The sequence below is a fragment of the Littorina saxatilis genome, linkage group LG16 (genome assembly GCF_037325665.1).
Source record: "Littorina saxatilis isolate snail1 linkage group LG16, US_GU_Lsax_2.0, whole genome shotgun sequence".
Lineage (NCBI taxonomy): Eukaryota > Metazoa > Mollusca > Gastropoda > Littorinimorpha > Littorinidae > Littorina > Littorina saxatilis.
Window position 1 is genome coordinate 4,049,381 of NC_090260.1, and position 20,040 is coordinate 4,069,420.

Sequence of the window (20,040 nt, forward strand, 5' to 3'; positions counted from 1 at the left end):
TACACACGTTACCCGCTGTTCATCACTGTTTTGTATGATTAATGTGCTGTGTTGTGTGTTGTGTGCAGAGTGGGGGGGGGGGGGGTGAAGAAGATAAAGTACACACGTTACCCGCTGTTCATCACTGTTTTGTATGATTAATGTGTTGTGTGTTGTGTGCAGAGTGGGGGGGGGGGGGGTGAAGAAGATAAAGTACACACGTTACACGCTGTTCATCACTGTTTGGTATGATTAATGTGCTGTGCTGTGTGCAGAGTGGGGGGGGGGGGGTGAAGAAGATAAAGTACACACGTTACACGCTGTTCATCACTGTTTGGTATGATTAATGTGCTGTGCTGTGTGCAGAGTGGGGGGGGGGGGGGGGTGAAGAAGATAAAGTACACACGTTACACGCTGTTCATCACTGTTTGGTATGATTAATGTGCTGTGTTGTGTGTTGTGTGCAGAGTGGGGGGGGGGGGGGGGGTGAAGAAGATAAAGTACACACGTTACCCGCTGTTCATCACTGTTTTGTATGATTAATGTGCTGTGTTGTGTGTTGTGTGCAGAGTGGGGGGGGGGGGGGGGGGGTGGGGTGAAGAAGATAAAGTACACACGTTACCCGCTGTTCATCACTGTTTGGTATGATTAATGTGCTGTGTTGTGTGTTGTGTGCAGAGTGGGGGGGGGGGGGGGGTGAAGAAGATAAAGTACACACGTTACCCGCTGTTCATCACTGTTTGGTATGATTAATGTGCTGTGTTGTGTGTTGTGTGCAGAGTGGGGGGGGGGGGGGGGGTGAAGAAGATAAAGTACACACGTTACCCGCTGTTCATCACTGTTTTGTATGATTAATGTGCTGTGTTGTGTGTTGTGTGCAGAGTGGGGGGGGGGGGGGGGGGGGGTGAAGAAGATAAAGTACACACGTTACCCGCTGTTCATCACTGTTTGGTATGATTAATGTGCTGTGTTGTGTGTTGTGTGCAGAGTGGGGGGGGGGTGAAGAAGATAAAGTACACACGTTACCCGCTGTTTATCACTGTTTGGTATGATTATTGTGCTGTGTTGTGTGTTGTGTGCAGAGTGGGGGGGGGGGGGTGAAGAAGATAAAGTACACACGTTACCCGCTGTTTATCACTGTTTGGTATGATTAATGTGCTGTGTTGTGTGTTGTGTGCAGAGTGGGGGGGGGGGGGGTGAAGAAGATAAAGTACACACGTTACCCGCTGTTCATCACTGTTTGGTATGATTAATGTGCTGTGTTGTGTGTTGTGTGCAGAGTGGGGGGGGGGGGGGTGAAGAAGATAAAGTACACACGTTACCCGCTGTTCATCACTGTTTTGTATGATTAATGTGCTGTGTTGTGTGTTGTGTGCAGAGTGGGGGGGGGGGGGGGGGTGGGGGGTGGGGTGAAGAAGATAAAGTACACACGTTACCCGCTGTTCATCACTGTTTGGTATGATTAATGTGCTGTGTTGTGTGTTGTGTGCAGAGTGGGGGGGGGGGGGGGGGTGAAGAAGATAAAGTACACACGTTACCCGCTGTTCATCACTGTTTGGTATGATTAATGTGCTGTGTTGTGTGTTGTGTGCAGAGTGGGGGGGGGGGGGGGTGAAGAAGATAAAGTACACACGTTACCCGCTGTTCATCACTGTTTTGTATGATTAATGTGCTGTGTTGTGTGTTGTGTGCAGAGTGGGGGGGGGGGGGGGGGTGAAGAAGATAAAGTACACACGTTACCCGCTGTTCATCACTGTTTGGTATGATTAATGTGCTGTGTTGTGTGTTGTGTGCAGAGTGGGGGGGGGGGGGTGAAGAAGATAAAGTACACACGTTACCCGCTGTTCATCACTGTTTGGTATGATTATGTGCTGTGTTGTGTGTTGTGTGCAGAGTGGGGGGGGGGGGGGTGAAGAAAATAAAGTACACACGTTACCCGCTGTTCATCACTGTTTTGTATGATTAATGTGCTGTGTTGTGTGTTGTGTGCAGAGTGGGGGGGGGGGGGTGAAGAAGATAAAGTACACACGTTACCCGCTGTTCATCACTGTTTGGTATGATTAATGTGCTGTGTTGTGTGTTGTGTGCAGAGTGGGGGGGGGGTGAAAAAGATAAAGTACACACGTTACCCGCTGTTCATCACTGTTTGGTATGATTAATGTGCTGTGTTGTGTGTTGTGTGCAGAGTGGGGGGGGGGGGGGTGAAGAAGATAAAGTACACACGTTACCCGCTGTTTATCACTGTTTGGTATGATTAATGTGCTGTGTTGTGTGTTGTGTGCAGAGTGGGGGGGGGGGTGAAGAAGATAAAGTACACACGTTACCCGCTGTTCATCACTGTTTGGTATGATTAATGTGCTGTGTTGTGTGTTGTGTGCAGAGTGTGGGGGAGGGGGGGGGTGAAGAAGATAAAGTACACACGTTACCCGCTGTTCATCACTGTTTGGTATGATTAATGTGCTGTGTTGTGTGTTGTGTGCAGAGTGGGGGGGGGGTGAAGAAGATAAAGTACACACGTTACCCGCTGTTCATCACTGTTTGGTATGATTAATGTGCTGTGTTGTGTGTTGTGTGCAGAGTGGGGGGGGGGTGAAGAAAATAAAGTACACACGTTACCCGCTGTTCATCACTGTTTGGTATGATTAATGTGCTGTGTTGTGTGTTGTGTGCAGAGTGGGGGGGGGGGGTGAAGAAGATAAAGTACACACGTTACCCGCTGTTCATCACTGTTTGGTATGATTAATGTGCTGTGTTGTGTGTTGTGTGCAGAGTGGGGGGGGGGGGGGGGGGGGGTGAAGAAGATAAAGTACACACGTTACCCGCTGTTCATCACTGTTTTGTATGATTAATGTGCTGTGTTGTGTGCAGAGTGGGGGGGGGGGGGGGTGAAGAAGATAAAGTACACACGTTACCCGCTGTTCATCACTGTTTTGTATGATTAATGTGCTGTGTTGTGTGTTGTGTGCAGAGTGGGGGGGGGGGGGTGAAGAAGATAAAGTACACACGTTACCCGCTGTTCATCACTGTTTGGTATGATTAATGTGCTGTGTTGTGTGCAGAGTGGGGGGGGGGGGTGAAGAAGATAAAGTACACACGTTACCCGCTGTTCATCTTGTTTTGTATGATTAATGTGCTGTGTTGTGTGTCGTGTGCAGAGTGGGGGGGGGGGGGGGGGTGAAGAAGATAAAGTACACACGTTACCCGCTGTTCATCACTGTTTGGTATGATTAATGTGCTGTGTTGTGTGTTGTGTGCAGAGTGGGGGGGGGGTGAAGAAGATAAAGTACACACGTTACCCGCTGTTCATCACTGTTTTGTATGATTAATGTGCTGTGTTGTGTGCAGAGTGGGGGGGGGGTGAAGAAGATAAAGTACACACGTTACCCGCTGTTCATCACTGTTTTGTATGATTAATGTGCTGTGTTGTGTGTTGTGTGCAGAGTGTGGGGGGGGGGGGGGGGGTGAAGAAGATAAAGTACACACGTTACCCGCTGTTCATCTTTGTTTTGTATGATTAATGTGCTGTGTTGTGTGTCGTGTGCAGAGTGGGGGGGGGGGGGGTGAAGAAGATAAAGTACACACGTTACCCGCTGTTCATCACTGTTTGGTATGATTAATGTGCTGTGTTGTGTGTTGTGTGCAGAGTGGGGGGGGGGGGGTGAAGAAGATAAAGTACACACGTTACCCGCTGTTCATCACTGTTTTGTATGATTAATGTGCTGTGTTGTGTGCAGAGTGGGGGGGGGGGGGGGTGAAGAAGATAAAGTACACACGTTACCCGCTGTTCATCACTGTTTTGTATGATTAATGTGCTGTGTTGTGTGTTGTGTGCAGAGTGTGGGGGGGGGGGGGGGGGTGGGGGGTGAAGAAGATAAAGTACACACGTTACCCGCTGTTCATCACTGTTTTGTATGATTAATGTGCTGTGTTGTGTGTTGTGTGCAGAGTGTGGGGGGGGGTGAAGAAGATAAAGTACACACGTTACCCGCTGTTCATCACTGTTTTGTATGATTAATGTGCTGTGTTGTGTGTTGTGTGCAGAGTGGGGGGGGGGGGGGGTGAAGAAGATAAAGTACACACGTTACCCGCTGTTCATCACTGTTTTGTATGATTAATGTGCTGTGTTGTGTGTTGTGTGCAGAGTGGGGGGGGGGGGGTGAAGAAGATAAAGTACACACGTTACCCGCTGGTCATCACTGTTTGGTATGATTAATGTGCTGTGTTGTGTGTTGTGTGCAGAGTGTGGGGGGGGGGGGGGGTGAAGAAGATAAAGTACACACGTTACCCGCTGTTCATCACTGTTTGGTATGATTAATGTGCTGTGTTGTGTGTTGTGTGCAGAGTGGGGGGGGGGGGGTGAAGAAGATAAAGTACACACGTTACCCGCTGTTCATCACTGTTTGGTATGATTAATGTGCTGTGTTGTGTGTTGTGTGCAGAGTGGGGGGGGGGGGGGGTGAAGAAAATAAAGTACACACGTTACCCGCTGTTCATCACTGTTTGGTATGATTAATGTGCTGTGTTGTGTGTTGTGTGCAGAGTGGGGGGGGGGGTGAAGAAGATAAAGTACACACGTTACCCGCTGTTCATCACTGTTTGGTATGATTAATGTGCTGTGTTGTGTGTTGTGTGCAGAGTGGGGGGGGGGGCGCGGGGTGAAGAAGATAAAGTACACACGTTACCCGCTGTTCGTCACTGTTTTGTATGATTAATGTGCTGTGTTGTGTGTTGTGTGCAGAGTGGGGGGGGGGGGGGGTGAAGAAGATAAAGTACACACGTTACCCGCTGTTCGTCACTGTTTTGTATGATCAATGTGCTGTGTTGTGTGTTGTGTGCAGAGTGGGGGGGGGGGGGGTGAAGAAGATAAAGTACACACGTTACCCGCTGTTCGTCACTGTTTTGTATGATTAATGTGCTGTGTTGTGTGTTGTGTGCTGAGTGGGGGGGGGGGGGGGTGAAGAAGATAAAGTACACACGTTACCCGCTGTTCGTCACTGTTTTGTATGATCAATGTGCTGTGTTGTGTGTTGTGTGCAGAGTGGGGGGGGGGGTGAAGAAGATAAAGTACACACGTTACCCGCTGTTCATCACTGTTTGGTATGATTAATGTGCTGTGTTGTGTGTTGTGTGCAGAGTGGGGGGGGGGGGGTGAAGAAGATAAAGTACACACGTTACCCGCTGTTCATCACTGTTTTGTATGATTAATGTGCTGTGTTGTGTGTTGTGTGCAGAGTGGGGGGGGGGGGTGAAGAAGATAAAGTACACACGTTACCCGCTGTTCATCACTCTTTGGTATGATTAATGTGCTGTGTTGTGTGTTGTGTGCAGAGTGGGGGGGGGGGGTGAAGAAGATAAAGTACACAGGTTACCCGCTGTTTATCACTGTTTTGTATGATTAATGTGCTGTGTTGTGTGTTGTGTGCAGAGTGGGGGGGGGGGGGGTGGGGGGTGGGGTGAAGAAGATAAAGTACACACGTTACCCGCTGTTCATCACTGTTTGGTATGATTAATGTGCTGTGTTGTGTGTTGTGTGCAGAGTGGGGGGGAGGGGGTGAAGAAGATAAAGCCGGTACACACGTTACCTGCTGTTCATCACTGTTTTGTATGATTAATGTGCTGTGTTGTGTGTTGTGTGCAGAGTGGGGGGGGGGGGGGGGGGGGGGTGAAGAAGATAAAGTTCAAACGTTACCCGCTGTTCATCACTGTTTGGTATGATTAATGTGCTGTGTTGTGTGTTGTGTGCAGAGTGGGGGGGGGGGGGGTGAAGAAGATAAAGTACACACGTTACCCGCTGTTCATCGCTGTTTGGTATGATTAATGTGCTGTGTTGTGTGTTGTGTGCAGAGTGGGGGGGGGGGGGGGGAGGGGGGTGAAGAAGATAAAGTACACACGTTACCCGCTGTTCATCACTGTTTTGTATGATTAATGTGCTGTGTTGTGTGTTGTGTGCAGAGTGGGGGGGGGGGGGGGGGTGAAGAAGATAAAGTACACACGTTACCCGCTGTTCATCACTGTTTGGTATGATTAATGTGCTGTGTTGTGTGTTGTGTGCAGAGTGGGGGGGGGGGGGTGAAGAAGATAGAGTACACACGTTACCCGCTGTTTAACACTGTTTGATATGATTATTGTGCTGTGTTGTGTGATGTGTGCAGAGTGGGGGGGGGGGGGGGGTGAAGAAAATAAAGTACACACGTTACCCGCTGTTCATCACTGTTTTGTATGATTAATGTGCTGTGTTGTGTGTTGTGTGCAGAGTGGGGGGGGGTGGGGTGAAGAAGATAAAGTACACACGTTACCCGCTGTTCATCACTGTTTGGTATGATTAATGTGCTGTGTTGTGTGCAGAGTGTGGGGGGGGGGGTGAAGAAGATAAAGTACACACGTTACCCGCTGTTCATCACTGTTTGGTATGATTAATGTGCTGTGTTGTGTGTTGTGTGCAGAGTGGGGGGGGGGGGGGTGAAGAAGATAAAGTACACACGTTACCCGCTGTTTGTCACTGTTTGGTATGATTAATGTGCTGTGTTGTGTGTTGTGTGCAGAGTGGGGGGGGGGGGGGGTGAAGAAGATAAAGTACACACGTTACCCGCTGTTCATCACTGTTTGGTATGATTAATGTGCTGTGTTGTGTGTTGTGTGCAGAGTGGGGGGGAGGGGGTGAAGAAGATAAAGCCGGTACACACGTTACCTGCTGTTCATCACTGTTTTGTATGATTAATGTGCTGTGTTGTGTGTTGTGTGCAGAGTGGGGGGGGGGGTGAAGAAGATAAAGTACACACGTTACCCGCTGTTCATCACTGTTTGGTATGATTAATGTGCTGTGTTGTGTGTTGTGTGCAGAGTGGGGGGGGGGGGGGGGGGGGGGGGGTGTCACACACACATATGCGCACACACATATGCGCAGTCTGTCATCCACAAACTCACAGAATTTTCTCTCTCAAACTGTAAAAAAGTACAAATCACAATAAATGAAGTTTATACGTTTCTTGAACAAAACAAAGCACTCAAAACTCACATTTACACATCAAATAACCCCAATCCCTTGCCAAAGATAATTAACGTTTACACTCTAAATACTCTCATTCACTCACATCAAATCTCTACCTCGCAAACACACCCTCTTGCTATCACTCCATCATACACTGAAATTACACTTCCTGCATGAGTTATTTTTAGGGGACGGATTTAGCGGAAGAGTTACCGTCCAGCAGGTCTGACAGTGACTTGAAGTGAAGCGAGATCCTGGGTGTAGATGCCCCGAAGACGAATGACGTCACGAGCGCAGAATGAGTTCCTGGCGAAGTGAGTCCATAGCAGCCCTCAGTTGTAGAACGAGTTCCGACATGCGAAGCGAGTCCATAGCAGCCCTCAACAGTAGAATGGCTTAGCTTGACTGGGCTGGCGGATCATCTCCATCACTCCTCGGCAAGAAAACCCGCAACCTGAAATGGTTAGCATTGCTCTTAGTCCATGGTTAACTCACATCGCTTATCCGTTCCCATATATCAAACCCAATGCAGGAAAGAATGGACAAAGCCTCTATGACTCTCACACACTCGCACAAATACTTCATATGTTATGAACGTTCTACCAATTCATTACATGTTTAATAATTGGCAGAAGTTATGCAACCATGTAACACGAAAATAGCTTTCCGTCTTTTTACATACACAAGTTATCATAATGCACAGACCATATTCAAAATTGATAACTAACATAACAACAATACTAAAAAAACTAACCTTCTTTAAACGAAATACCTGACCGACTAGCCTGAACATATAAGAAACGCACAGACACGAAACAACAAACATGTACCACGCAAACAACCTAAACTACACCGAAAACAATAGAAAAGAATTACGCACCACATCCTGGTTGCATGAAAACATACACGAAATTCCCCTGTCAAATGAAGACAGCTCCCTTTTGCTCTATGAAAGCAAAAGTAACGTTCAAATGAAGAACGGATTCCAGTCTGGAACGCAGACTACTAGCCCTGTAAACGGCTACGGCAAGAATGAATAAAACTGACACACAACTGAATTTACTGCTCACTACAGCGCACCTGAGATACACCCGTTTCACTAGAATTTAGCGAAAACCGTGCCGCACGAAAACTACGAGTGCTAGCTGTCTCACCTGGCAGGTAAACGACAGCACAAAGAACAGGCGCTTGCAATGATTGCATATAATACGAAATAATTACAGCTGCTTGTGACACACCTCCCTTGTTAGACTGAACTAACAGTTAAGTTACAAAACTTCACACAACGCGGCTGTAATGACCCGCTCCCACGTTTTCACGTCCTCGGATCGCACGAATCCGGAAAGAGAATGGTTCATCCAGCTGAGGCATCTTTCCAAGTGGTGCTTTTGGAATTTTCCCCTTGGGTAGAGCTCGCTGGCGAGCGTCGCAGGATTGTACATATCGACGGATGTCACCGCCCATTCCCGGCCAGTAGAAAGAGTTCCACACTCGATTTTGAGTCCTCCTCGAACCAAGATGGCCAGCCATTGGTACATCATGCGACAGCTTAAGGATTCCAGGTCTCAAGGCTTCTGGTACAACTATCTGATGGTACACATTTTCACCTGATGAGAAATCCCTTTGCAGAACTCCTTTCCTCCAGGAAAACTTCACTTGGCCATGTTTCCCGGAGGGAACAGAATTACTAACCGCCGCTAGCTCTCGAATGCGTGCCAATGTAGAGTCGTTCTCTTGTAGCTGAATGAGTTCATCTCGGGTAACACCTCCCAGTCCGGAGTCCTTCATTTTAAGAGTTTTGGGTCCTTGTTGTTCTCGAGCATGCTGTGCTCTGGTGACAACAGATGTCTTCACCGGATATGCCTTTCCCCTGTACACCGGAACTTCAAGAGTTTGTCCATCAGGCAACGGGATGGCATTTCCAATCAATACAGGATGAGCAAGATCCTCCACCACAATAGCAATTGCCTTTCCTGAAAAGAAAGGCGATTCAAAGTCAATCACAACAGTTGGGCACTCTCGTTCAACGTTGCCGGCTGCAAGTCGGATGGTTTGTCGTCCAACGCTGCGCTTGTTATCTCGCACAAGAGACGAATCCACCACTAGCCCGTCAGCTCCAGTATCCCTCAGGGCAGTTACTGAAGAACCATTGACGTTCACTGTACATCTAGGAGAGTAGGTCAGTTGGCTGCAAGGATCACAGAGAGCAGGCAGTTCAGTTCCTGAGGTGACCGTTCCTAGAGTGACAACGGTTTTCACCGAAGTTAGACGAGGACAGTTTCTTCTAGAGTGACCTTCCTGACCGCAGTTGAAACATTTTCCCTTGAATCCAGATGGCTTAGAGTCAGCAAGTTGTTCTGGAGTTTCATCCTTCTTCGGGCTACTTGGTCCTTTCTGATGACCCAATGCTTTACCAAAGACCGTAACTGGATTTTTCCTGGCCCGTTTCGACGATGCAAATCTCTCAGCTAGTTCAGCAGCTTCAGAAAGGGTACTGGGGTCATTCTGTCTGATGAAGTCGGCAAGTTCTCCAGATACTCTGTCGAGAAGGTGCTCCATCAGTATGAGATCTCGAACTCCTTCGTATGTCTCCTCCTTCTTGGCTGCCTTTCTCCACCGCTCAAACCAAATCCGGAGCCGAGTAGCATGCTGCTGAAATGTTTCTTCATCCTTTTTCACAGCCTGACGAAACTTGGAGCGGTAAGAGTCAGCAGTCCAACGAAAAGCCCCACGTAGCGTCTCCACCACTTTGTCGTACTTTAGCGCGTCCTCATCAGGCAATTCTAGGTAAACCTCTGAGGAAAAACCTTTAAGAAGTGTCCCCAGCCTAGCTCCCCAGTCTCGTTCCCTGTTCCACCCACTCAGGGATGCCGCTCTCTCAAATCGCCCTAGAAAAGTATCCAAATCTTCTTTGGTGGTATCAAAAGGATCGATCTTTAGACGGACAGGTTCTATTGGACGGATATGGGGAACATGAGCAGTTTCTTCACGCTGGGCCCTTGCTATCTGTGTCCGAATCCTCTCCTCCTCCAACTCAGCCAAACGTTGACGTCGGGTATATTCTTCCTCTTCCCTCTCCTGTCTTCTTCTTGTCTCTTCTTGTCTCAGTCGAGCCTCTTCCTCTTCTCTCTCCTGTTTCCTTCTTGCCTCTTCTTCCTCTCTCTCCTGTTTCCTTCTTGCCTCTTCTTCCTCTCTCTCCTGTCTTCTTCTTGCCTCTTCTTCCTCTCTCTCCTGTCTTCTTCTTGCCTCTTCCAGTTGGGCTTTTAGCAGCTGAGCCTCCAATCCCACTCGTTGTTGTTGCTGCTGTTGATGGCGCAGACGGTCCAATTCTTCTTGCACAAATCTGGCAAGTGCGCTACCGGAACGGACACCCAACGCTCTGCCCCTAGCGGCAATCTGCTCATACTCGGCACTAAGACTAACCGAGTTTCCAGCTGATTCAGAAAATACTTCGCTATGAGTAGGCGGAGTAGATAACTCATGACCGGAAAGAGACAAAGTCGGGTCAGGCGTAGAAAAACTAGACAGGGCCGCGTTTCGAGTTTTCCTTGCGGACATATTTATCTTTATCTTCAGTAAGCAGTGAAATAAAAAGGAAAACGTATTTATGGTAACTTCTGAATGAAATGAGCTAGAATACCAATAAATACCGAAGAAGGAAAGACAAGCTTTGCAGATGAACGTTTTCTTTCGCAAAATGAATAGCAGTACTATGCGCGGAAAACACCGACTTCTGTCACTGTTACGACGGGAGTGACAAAGGTAATGAACTCTAGTGCTATCACACGAATGATATTCAATAAACAGGTATCACAAAGACATGACAAACAAGACAAAACAATATCAGAAAAACAGAAGACAAACAGAAAAATCTGAGGTGACGATGAAAAGTTAGGATAGACCCACTACTTCTAGCTAGCTATCCCAATCATATTCCCGGACGAGCCCCCATTTGTCACACACACATATGCGCACACACATATGCGCAGTCTGTCATCCACAAACTCACAGAATTTTCTCTCTCAAACTGTAAAAAAGTACAAATCACAATAAATGAAGTTTATACGTTTCTTGAACAAAACAAAGCACTCAAAACTCACATTTACACATCAAATAACCCCAATCCCTTGCCAAAGATAATTAACGTTTACACTCTAAATACTCTCATTCACTCACATCAAATCTCTACCTCGCAAACACACCCTCTTGCTATCACTCCATCATACACTGAAATTACACTTCCTGCATGAGTTATTTTTAGGGGACGGATTTAGCGGAAGAGTTACCGTCCAGCAGGTCTGACAGTGACTTGAAGTGAAGCGAGATCCTGGGTGTAGATGCCCCGAAGACGAATGACGTCACGAGCGCAGAATGAGTTCCTGGCGAAGTGAGTCCATAGCAGCCCTCAGTTGTAGAACGAGTTCCGACATGCGAAGCGAGTCCATAGCAGCCCTCAACAGTAGAATGGCTTAGCTTGACTGGGCTGGCGGATCATCTCCATCACTCCTCGGCAAGAAAACCCGCAACCTGAAATGGTTAGCATTGCTCTTAGTCCATGGTTAACTCACATCGCTTATCCGTTCCCATATATCAAACCCAATGCAGGAAAGAATGGACAAAGCCTCTATGACTCTCACACACTCGCACAAATACTTCATATGTTATGAACGTTCTACCAATTCATTACATGTTTAATAATTGGCAGAAGTTATGCAACCATGTAACACGAAAATAGCTTTCCGTCTTTTTACATACACAAGTTATCATAATGCACAGACCATATTCAAAATTGATAACTAACATAACAACAATACTAATAAAACTAACCTTCTTTAAACGAAATACCTGACCGACTAGCCTGAACATATAAGAAACGCACAGACACGAAACAACAAACATGTACCACGCAAACAACCTAAACTACACCGAAAACAATAGAAAAGAATTACGCACCACATCCTGGTTGCATGAAAACATACACGAAATTCCCCTGTCAAATGAAGACAGCTCCCTTTTGCTCTATGAAAGCAAAAGTAACGTTCAAATGAAGAACGGATTCCAGTCTGGAACGCAGACTACTAGCCCTGTAAACGGCTACGGCAAGAATGAATAAAACTGACACACAACTGAATTTACTGCTCACTACAGCGCACCTGAGATACACCCGTTTCACTAGAATTTAGCGAAAACCGTGCCGCACGAAAACTACGAGTGCTAGCTGTCTCACCTGGCAGGTAAACGACAGCACAAAGAACAGGCGCTTGCAATGATTGCATATAATACGAAATAATTACAGCTGCTTGTGACAGGGGGTGAAGAAGATAAAGTACACACGTTACCCGCTGTTCATCACTGTTTGGTATGATTAATGTGCTGTGTTGTGTGTTGTGTGCAGAGTGGGGGGGGGGGGGGGTGAAGAAGATAAAGTACACACGTTACCCGCTGTTCATCGCTGTTTGGTATGATTAATGTGCTGTGTTGTGTGTTGTGTGCAGAGTGGGGGGGGGGAGGGGGGTGAAGAAGATAAAGTACACACGTTACCCGCTGTTCATCACTGTTTTGTATGATTAATGTGCTGTGTTGTGTGTTGTGTGCAGAGTGGGGGGGGGGGGGGGGGGGGGTGAAGAAGATAAAGTACACACGTTACCCGCTGTTCATCACTGTTTGGTATGATTAATGTGCTGTGTTGTGTGTTGTGTGCAGAGTGGGGGGGGGGGGTGAAGAAGATAGAGTACACACGTTACCCGCTGTTTAACACTGTTTGGTATGATTATTGTGCTGTGTTGTGTGATGTGTGCAGAGTGGGGGGGGGGGGGGGTGAAGAAAATAAAGTACACACGTTACCCGCTGTTCAACACTGTTTTGCATGATTAATGTGCTGTGTTGTGTGTTGTGTGCAGAGTGGGGGGGGGGTGAAGAAGATAAAGTACACACGTTACCCGCTGTTTATCACTGTTTGGTATGATTAATGTGCTGTGTTGTGTGTTGTGTGCAGAGTGTGGGGGGGGGGTGAAGAAGATAAAGTACACACGTTACCCGCTGTTTATCACTGTTTTGTATGATTAATGTGCTGTGTTGTGTGTTGTGTGCAGAGTGGGGGGGGGGTGAAGAAGATAAAGTACACACGTTACCCGCTGTTCATCACTGTTTTGTATGATTAATGTGCTGTGTTGTGTGTTGTGTGCAGAGTGGGGGGGGGGGGGTGAAGAAGATAAAGTACACACGTTACCCGCTGTTCATCACTGTTTTGTATGATTAATGTGCTGTGTTGTGTGTTGTGTGCAGAGTGTGGGGGGGGGGGGGGTGAAGAAGATAAAGTACACACGTTACCCGCTGTTTATCACTGTTTGGTATGATTAATGTGCTGTGTTGTGTGTTGTGTGCAGAGTGGGGGGGGGGGGGGGTGAAGAAGATAAAGTACACACGTTACCCGCTGTTCATCACTGTTTGGTATGATTAATGTGCTGTGTTGTGTGCAGAGTGGGGGGGGGGGGGGGTGAAGAAGATAAAGTACACACGTTACCCGCTGTTCATCACTGTTTTGTATGATTAATGTGCTGTGTTGTGTGTTGTGTGCAGAGTGGGGGGGGGTGAAGAAGATACAGTACACACGTTACCCGCTGTTCATCACTGTTTGGTATGATTAATGTGCTGTGTTGTGTGCAGAGTGGGGGGGGGGGGGTGAAGAAGATAAAGTACACACGTTACCCGCTGTTCATCACTGTTTTGTATGATTAATGTGCTGTGTTGTGTGTCGTGTGCAGAGTGGGGGGGGGGGGTGAAGAAGATAAAGTACACACGTTACCCGCTGTTCATCACTGTTTGGTATGATTAATGTGCTGTGTTGTGTGTTGTGTGCAGAGTGGGGGGGGGGGGGGTGAAGAAGATAAAGTACACACGTTACCCGCTGTTCATCACTGTTTTGTATGATTAATGTGCTGTGTTGTGTGCAGAGTGGGGGGGGGGGGGGTGAAGAAGATAAAGTACACACGTTACCCGCTGTTCATCACTGTTTTGTATGATTAATGTGCTGTGTTGTGTGTTGTGTGCAGAGTGTGGGGGGGGGGGGGGGGGGGTGAAGAAGATAAAGTACACACGTTACCCGCTGTTCATCACTGTTTTGTATGATTAATGTGCTGTGTTGTGTGTTGTGTGCAGAGTGTGGGGGGGGGGGGGTGAAGAAGATCAAGTACACACGTTACCCGCTGTTCATCACTGTTTTGTATGATTAATGTGCTGTGTTGTGTGTTGTGTGCAGAGTGGGGGAGGGGGGTGAAGAAGATAAAGTACACACGTTACCCGCTGTTCATCACTGTTTTGTATGATTAATGTGCTGTGTTGTGTGTTGTGTGCAGAGTGGGGGGGGGGGGGTGAAGAAGATAAAGTACACACGTTACCCGCTGTTCATCACTGTTTGGTATGATTAATGTGCTGTGTTGTGTGTTGTGTGCAGAGTGTGGGGGGGGGGGGGGGGGGTGAAGAAGATAAAGTACACACGTTACCCGCTGTTCATCACTGTTTGGTATGATTAATGTGCTGTGTTGTGTGTTGTGTGCAGAGTGGGGGGGGGGGTGAAGAAGATAAAGTACACACGTTACCCGCTGTTCATCACTGTTTGGTATGATTAATGTGCTGTGTTGTGTGTTGTGTGCAGAGTGGGGGGGGGGGGGGGGGTGAAGAAGATAAAGTACACACGTTACCCGCTGTTCATCACTGTTTGGTATGATTAATGTGCTGTGTTGTGTGTTGTGTGCAGAGTGGGGGGGGGGGGGGGGTGAAGAAGATAAAGTACACACGTTACCCGCTGTTCATCACTGTTTGGTATGATTAATGTGCTGTGTTGTGTGTTGTGTGCAGAGTGGGGGGGGGGGGGGGGGGGGGGGGGGTGAAGAAGATAAAGTACACACGTTACCCGCTGTTCATCACTGTTTTGTATGATTAATGTGCTGTGTTGTGTGCAGAGTGGGGGGGGGGGGGGGGGGTGAAGAAGATAAAGTACACACGTTACCCGCTGTTCATCACTGTTTTGTATGATTAATGTGCTGTGTTGTGTGTTGTGTGCAGAGTGGGGGGGGGGGGGTGAAGAAGATAAAGTACACACGTTACCCGCTGTTCATCACTGTTTGGTATGATTAATGTGCTGTGTTGTGTGCAGAGTGGGGGGGGGGGGGGTGAAGAAGATAAAGTACACACGTTACCCGCTGTTCATCACTGTTTTGTATGATTAATGTGCTGTGTTGTGTGTTGTGTGCAGAGTGGGGGGGGGGGGGGTGAAGAAGATAAAGTACACACGTTACCCGCTGTTCATCACTGTTTGGTATGATTAATGTGCTGTGTTGTGTGTTGTGTGCAGAGTGGGGGGGGGGGGTGAAGAAGATAAAGTACACACGTTACCCGCTGTTCATCACTGTTTTGTATGATTAATGTGCTGTGTTGTGTGCAGAGTGGGGGGGGGGGGGGTGAAGAAGATAAAGTACACACGTTACCCGCTGTTCATCACTGTTTTGTATGATTAATGTGCTGTGTTGTGTGTTGTGTGCAGAGTGGGGGGGGGGGGGGGGGGGGGGTGAAGAAGATAAAGTACACACGTTACCCGCTGTTCATCACTGTTTTGTATGATTAATGTGCTGTGTTGTGTGTTGTGTGCAGAGTGGGGGGGGGGGGGGGGTGAAGAAGATAAAGTACACACGTTACCCGCTGTTCATCACTGTTTTGTATGATTAATGTGCTGTGTTGTGTGTTGTGTGCAGAGTGGGGGGGGGGGGGTGAAGAAGATAAAGTACACACGTTACCCGCTGTTCATCACTGTTTTGTATGATTAATGTGCTGTGTTGTGTGTTGTGTGCAGAGTGGGGGGGGGGGGGTGAAGAAGATAAAGTACACACGTTACCCGCTGTTCATCACTGTTTGGTATGATTAATGTGCTGTGTTGTGTGTTGTGTGCAGAGTGGGGGGGGGGGGGGGGGTGAAGAAGATAAAGTACACACGTTACCCGCTGTTCATCACTGTTTGGTATGATTATTGTGCTGTGTTGTGTGATGTGTGCAGAGTGGGGGGGGGGGGTGAAGAAGATAAAGTACACACGTTACCCGCTGTTCATCACTGTTTTGTATGATTAATGTGCTGTGTTGTGTGTTGTGTGCAGAGTGGGGGGGGGGGGGGTGAAGAAGATAAAGTACACACGTTACCCGCTGTTCATCACTGTTTTGTATGATTAATGTGCTGTGTTGTGTGTTGTGTGCAGAGTGGGGGGGGGTGAAGAAGATAAAGTACACACGTTACCCGCTGTTCATCACTGTTTGGTATGATTAATGTGCTGTGTTGTGTGTTGTGTGCAGAGTGGGGGGGGGGGGGTGAAGAAGATAAAGTACACACGTTACCCGCTGTTTATCACTGTTTGGTATGATTAATGTGCTGTGTTGTGTGTTGTGTGCAGAGTGTGGGGGGGGGTGAAGAAGATAAAGTACACACGTTACCCGCTGTTCATCACTGTTTTGTATGATTAATGTGCTGTGTTGTGTGTTGTGTGCAGAGTGGGGGGGGGGGTGAAGAAGATAAAGTACACACGTTACCCGCTGTTCATCACTGTTTTGTATGATTAATGTGCTGTGTTGTGTGTTGTGTGCAGAGTGGGGGGGGGGGGGGGGTGTGAAGAAGATAAAGTACACACGTTACCCGCTGTTCATCACTGTTTTGTATGATTAATGTGCTGTGTTGTGTGTTGTGTGCAGAGTGGGGGGGGGGGGTGAAGAAGATAAAGTACACACGTTACCCGCTGTTCATCACTGTTTTGTATGATTAATGTGCTGTGTTGTGTGTTGTGTGCAGAGTGGGGGGGGGGGGGTGAAGAAGATAAAGTACACACGTTACCCGCTGTTCATCACTGTTTTGTATGATTAATGTGCTGTGTTGTGTGTTGTGTGCAGAGTGGGGGGGGGGGGGGTGAAGAAGATAAAGTACACACGTTACCCGCTGTTCATCACTGTTTTGTATGATTAATGTGCTGTGTTGTGTGCAGAGTGGGGGGGGGGGGGGGTGAAGAAGATAAAGTACACACGTTACCCGCTGTTCATCACTGTTTTGTATGATTAATGTGCTGTGTTGTGTGCAGAGTGGGGGGGGGGGGGGGTGAAGAAGATAAAGTACACACGTTACCCGCTGTTCATCACTGTTTTGTATGATTAATGTGCTGTGTTGTGTGTTGTGTGCAGAGTGGGGGGGGGGGGGTGAAGAAGATAAAGTACACACGTTACCCGCTGTTCATCACTGTTTGGTATGATTAATGTGCTGTGTTGTGTGCAGAGTGGGGGGGGGGGGGGGTGAAGAAGATAAAGTACACACGTTACCCGCTGTTCATCACTGTTTTGTATGATTAATGTGCTGTGTTGTGTGTTGTGTGCAGAGTGGGGGGGGGGGGGTGAAGAAGATAAAGTACACACGTTACCCGCTGTTCATCACTGTTTGGTATGATTAATGTGCTGTGTTGTGTGTTGTGTGCAGAGTGGGGGGGGGGGGGGTGAAGAAGATAAAGTACACACGTTACCCGCTGTTCATCACTGTTTTGTATGATTAATGTGCTGTGTTGTGTGCAGAGTGGGGGGGGGGGGGGGGGTGAAGAAGATAAAGTACACACGTTACCCGCTGTTCATCACTGTTTTGTATGATTAATGTGCTGTGTTGTGTGTTGTGTGCAGAGTGTGGGGGGGGGGGGGGGGGTGAAGAAGATAAAGTACACACGTTACCCGCTGTTCATCACTGTTTTGTATGATTAATGTGCTGTGTTGTGTGTTGTGTGCAGAGTGTGGGGGGGGGGGGGTGAAGAAGATAAAGTACACACGTTACCCGCTGTTCATCACTGTTTTGTATGATTAATGTGCTGTGTTGTGTGTTGTGTGCAGAGTGGGGGGGGGGGGGGTGAAGAAGATAAAGTACACACGTTACCCGCTGTTCATCACTGTTTTGTATGATTAATGTGCTGTGTTGTGTGTTGTGTGCAGAGTGGGGGGGGGGGGTGAAGAAGATAAAGTACACACGTTACCCGCTGTTCATCACTGTTTGGTATGATTAATGTGCTGTGTTGTGTGTTGTGTGCAGAGTGTGGGGGGGGGGGGGGGTGAAGAAGATAAAGTACACACGTTACCCGCTGTTCATCACTGTTTGGTATGATTAATGTGCTGTGTTGTGTGTTGTGTGCAGAGTGGGGGGGGGGGGGTGAAGAAGATAAAGTACACACGTTACCCGCTGTTCATCACTGTTTGGTATGATTAATGTGCTGTGTTGTGTGTTGTGTGCAGAGTGGGGGGGGGGTGAAGAAGATAAAGTACACACGTTACCCGCTGTTCATCACTGTTTGGTATGATTAATGTGCTGTGTTGTGTGTTGTGTGCAGAGTGGGGGGGGGGGTGAAGAAGATAAAGTACACACGTTACCCGCTGTTCATCACTGTTTGGTATGATTAATGTGCTGTGTTGTGTGTTGTGTGCAGAGTGGGGGGGGGGGGGGGGGTGAAGAAGATAAAGTACACACGTTACCCGCTGTTCATCACTGTTTGGTATGATTAATGTGCTGTGTTGTGTGTTGTGTGCAGAGTGGGGGGGGGGGGGGGGGGGTGAAGAAGATAAAGTACACACGTTACCCGCTGTTCATCACTGTTTTGTATGATTAATGTGCTGTGTTGTGTGCAGAGTGGGGGGGGGGGGGGTGAAGAAGATAAAGTACACACGTTACCCGCTGTTCATCACTGTTTTGTATGATTAATGTGCTGTGTTGTGTGTTGTGTGCAGAGTGGGGGGGGGGGGGGTGAAGAAGATAAAGTACACACGTTACCCGCTGTTCATCACTGTTTGGTATGATTAATGTGCTGTGTTGTGTGCAGAGTGGGGGGGGGGGGGTGAAGAAGATAAAGTACACACGTTACCCGCTGTTCATCACTGTTTTGTATGATTAATGTGCTGTGTTGTGTGTTGTGTGCAGAGTGGGGGGGGGGGGGGGGTGAAGAAGATAAAGTACACACGTTACCCGCTGTTCATCACTGTTTTGTATGATTAATGTGCTGTGTTGTGTGTTGTGTGCAGAGTGGGGGGGGGGGGGGGAAGAAGATAAAGTACACACGTTACCCGCTGTTCATCACTGTTTGGTATGATTAATGTGCTGTGTTGTGTGTTGTGTGCAGAGTGGGGGGGGGGGGGGGTGAAGAAGATAAAGTACACACGTTACCCGCTGTTCATCACTGTTTTGTATGATTAATGTGCTGTGTTGTGTGCAGAGTGGGGGGGGGGGGGGGGTGAAGAAGATAAAGTACACACGTTACCCGCTGTTCATCACTGTTTTGTATGATTAATGTGCTGTGTTGTGTGTTGTGTGCAGAGTGTGGGGGGGGGGGGGGGGGGGTGAAGAAGATAAAGTACACACGTTACCCGCTGTTCATCACTGTTTTGTATGATTAATGTGCTGTGTTGTGTGTTGTGTGCAGAGTGGGGGGGGGGGGGGGTGAAGAAGATAAAGTACACACGTTACCCGCTGTTCATCACTGTTTTGTATGATTAATGTGCTGTGTTGTGTGTTGTGTGCAGAGTGGGGGGGGGGGGGGTGAAGAAGATAAAGTACACACGTTACCCGCTGTTCATCACTGTTTTGTATGATTAATGTGCTGTGTTGTGTGTTGTGTGCAGAGTGGGGGGGGGGGGGGTGAAGAAGATAAAGTACACACGTTACCCGCTGTTCATCACTGTTTGGTATGATTAATGTGCTGTGTTGTGTGTTGTGTGCAGAGTGGGGGGGGGGGGGGGGGGGTGAAGAAGATAAAGTACACACGTTACCCGCTGTTCATCACTGTTTGGTATGATTAATGTGCTGTGTTGTGTGTTGTGTGCAGAGTGGGGGGGGGGGGGGTGAAGAAGATAAAGTACACACGTTACCCGCTGTTCATCACTGTTTGGTATGATTAATGTGCTGTGTTGTGTGTTGTGTGCAGAGTGGGGGGGGGGGGGGGTGAAGAAGATAAAGTACACACGTTACCCGCTGTTCATCACTGTTTGGTATGATTAATGTGCTGTGTTGTGTGTTGTGTGCAG

The 20,040-nt window shown here is 48.1% G+C and overlaps 1 protein-coding gene across 2 annotated transcripts; it reads right to left on the reverse strand.

The window, feature by feature from the left end:
- Positions 1 to 6,948: 6,948 nt before the first annotated feature.
- On the reverse strand, positions 6,949 to 12,268 carry LOC138950224 (uncharacterized). Of its 2 annotated transcripts, none has more exons than XR_011450560.1 (2): positions 7,848 to 12,268; positions 6,949 to 7,421 (listed from the first exon to the last, which is right to left on the reverse strand). XR_011450560.1 is itself a non-coding variant. In XM_070321964.1 (2 exons), the coding sequence occupies exon 2, from the start codon at positions 10,523 to 10,525 to the stop codon at positions 8,246 to 8,248; it is 2,280 nt and encodes a 759-aa protein (XP_070178065.1). In that variant the 5' UTR covers positions 10,526 to 11,494; positions 11,921 to 12,268; the 3' UTR covers positions 6,949 to 8,245. The 2 variants fall into 2 exon arrangements, 1 of the variants encoding a protein (XP_070178065.1); XM_070321964.1 differs by having other exon boundaries at positions 6,949 to 11,494; positions 11,921 to 12,268.
- Between the last annotated feature and the right edge of the window lie 7,772 nt (positions 12,269 to 20,040).

Excerpts from the sequence above, each read along its gene's own strand:
- LOC138950224 (XM_070321964.1), bottom strand. The coding sequence starts at position 10,525 with ATGTCCGCAAGGAAAACTCGAAACGCGGCCCTGTCTAGTTTTTCTACG.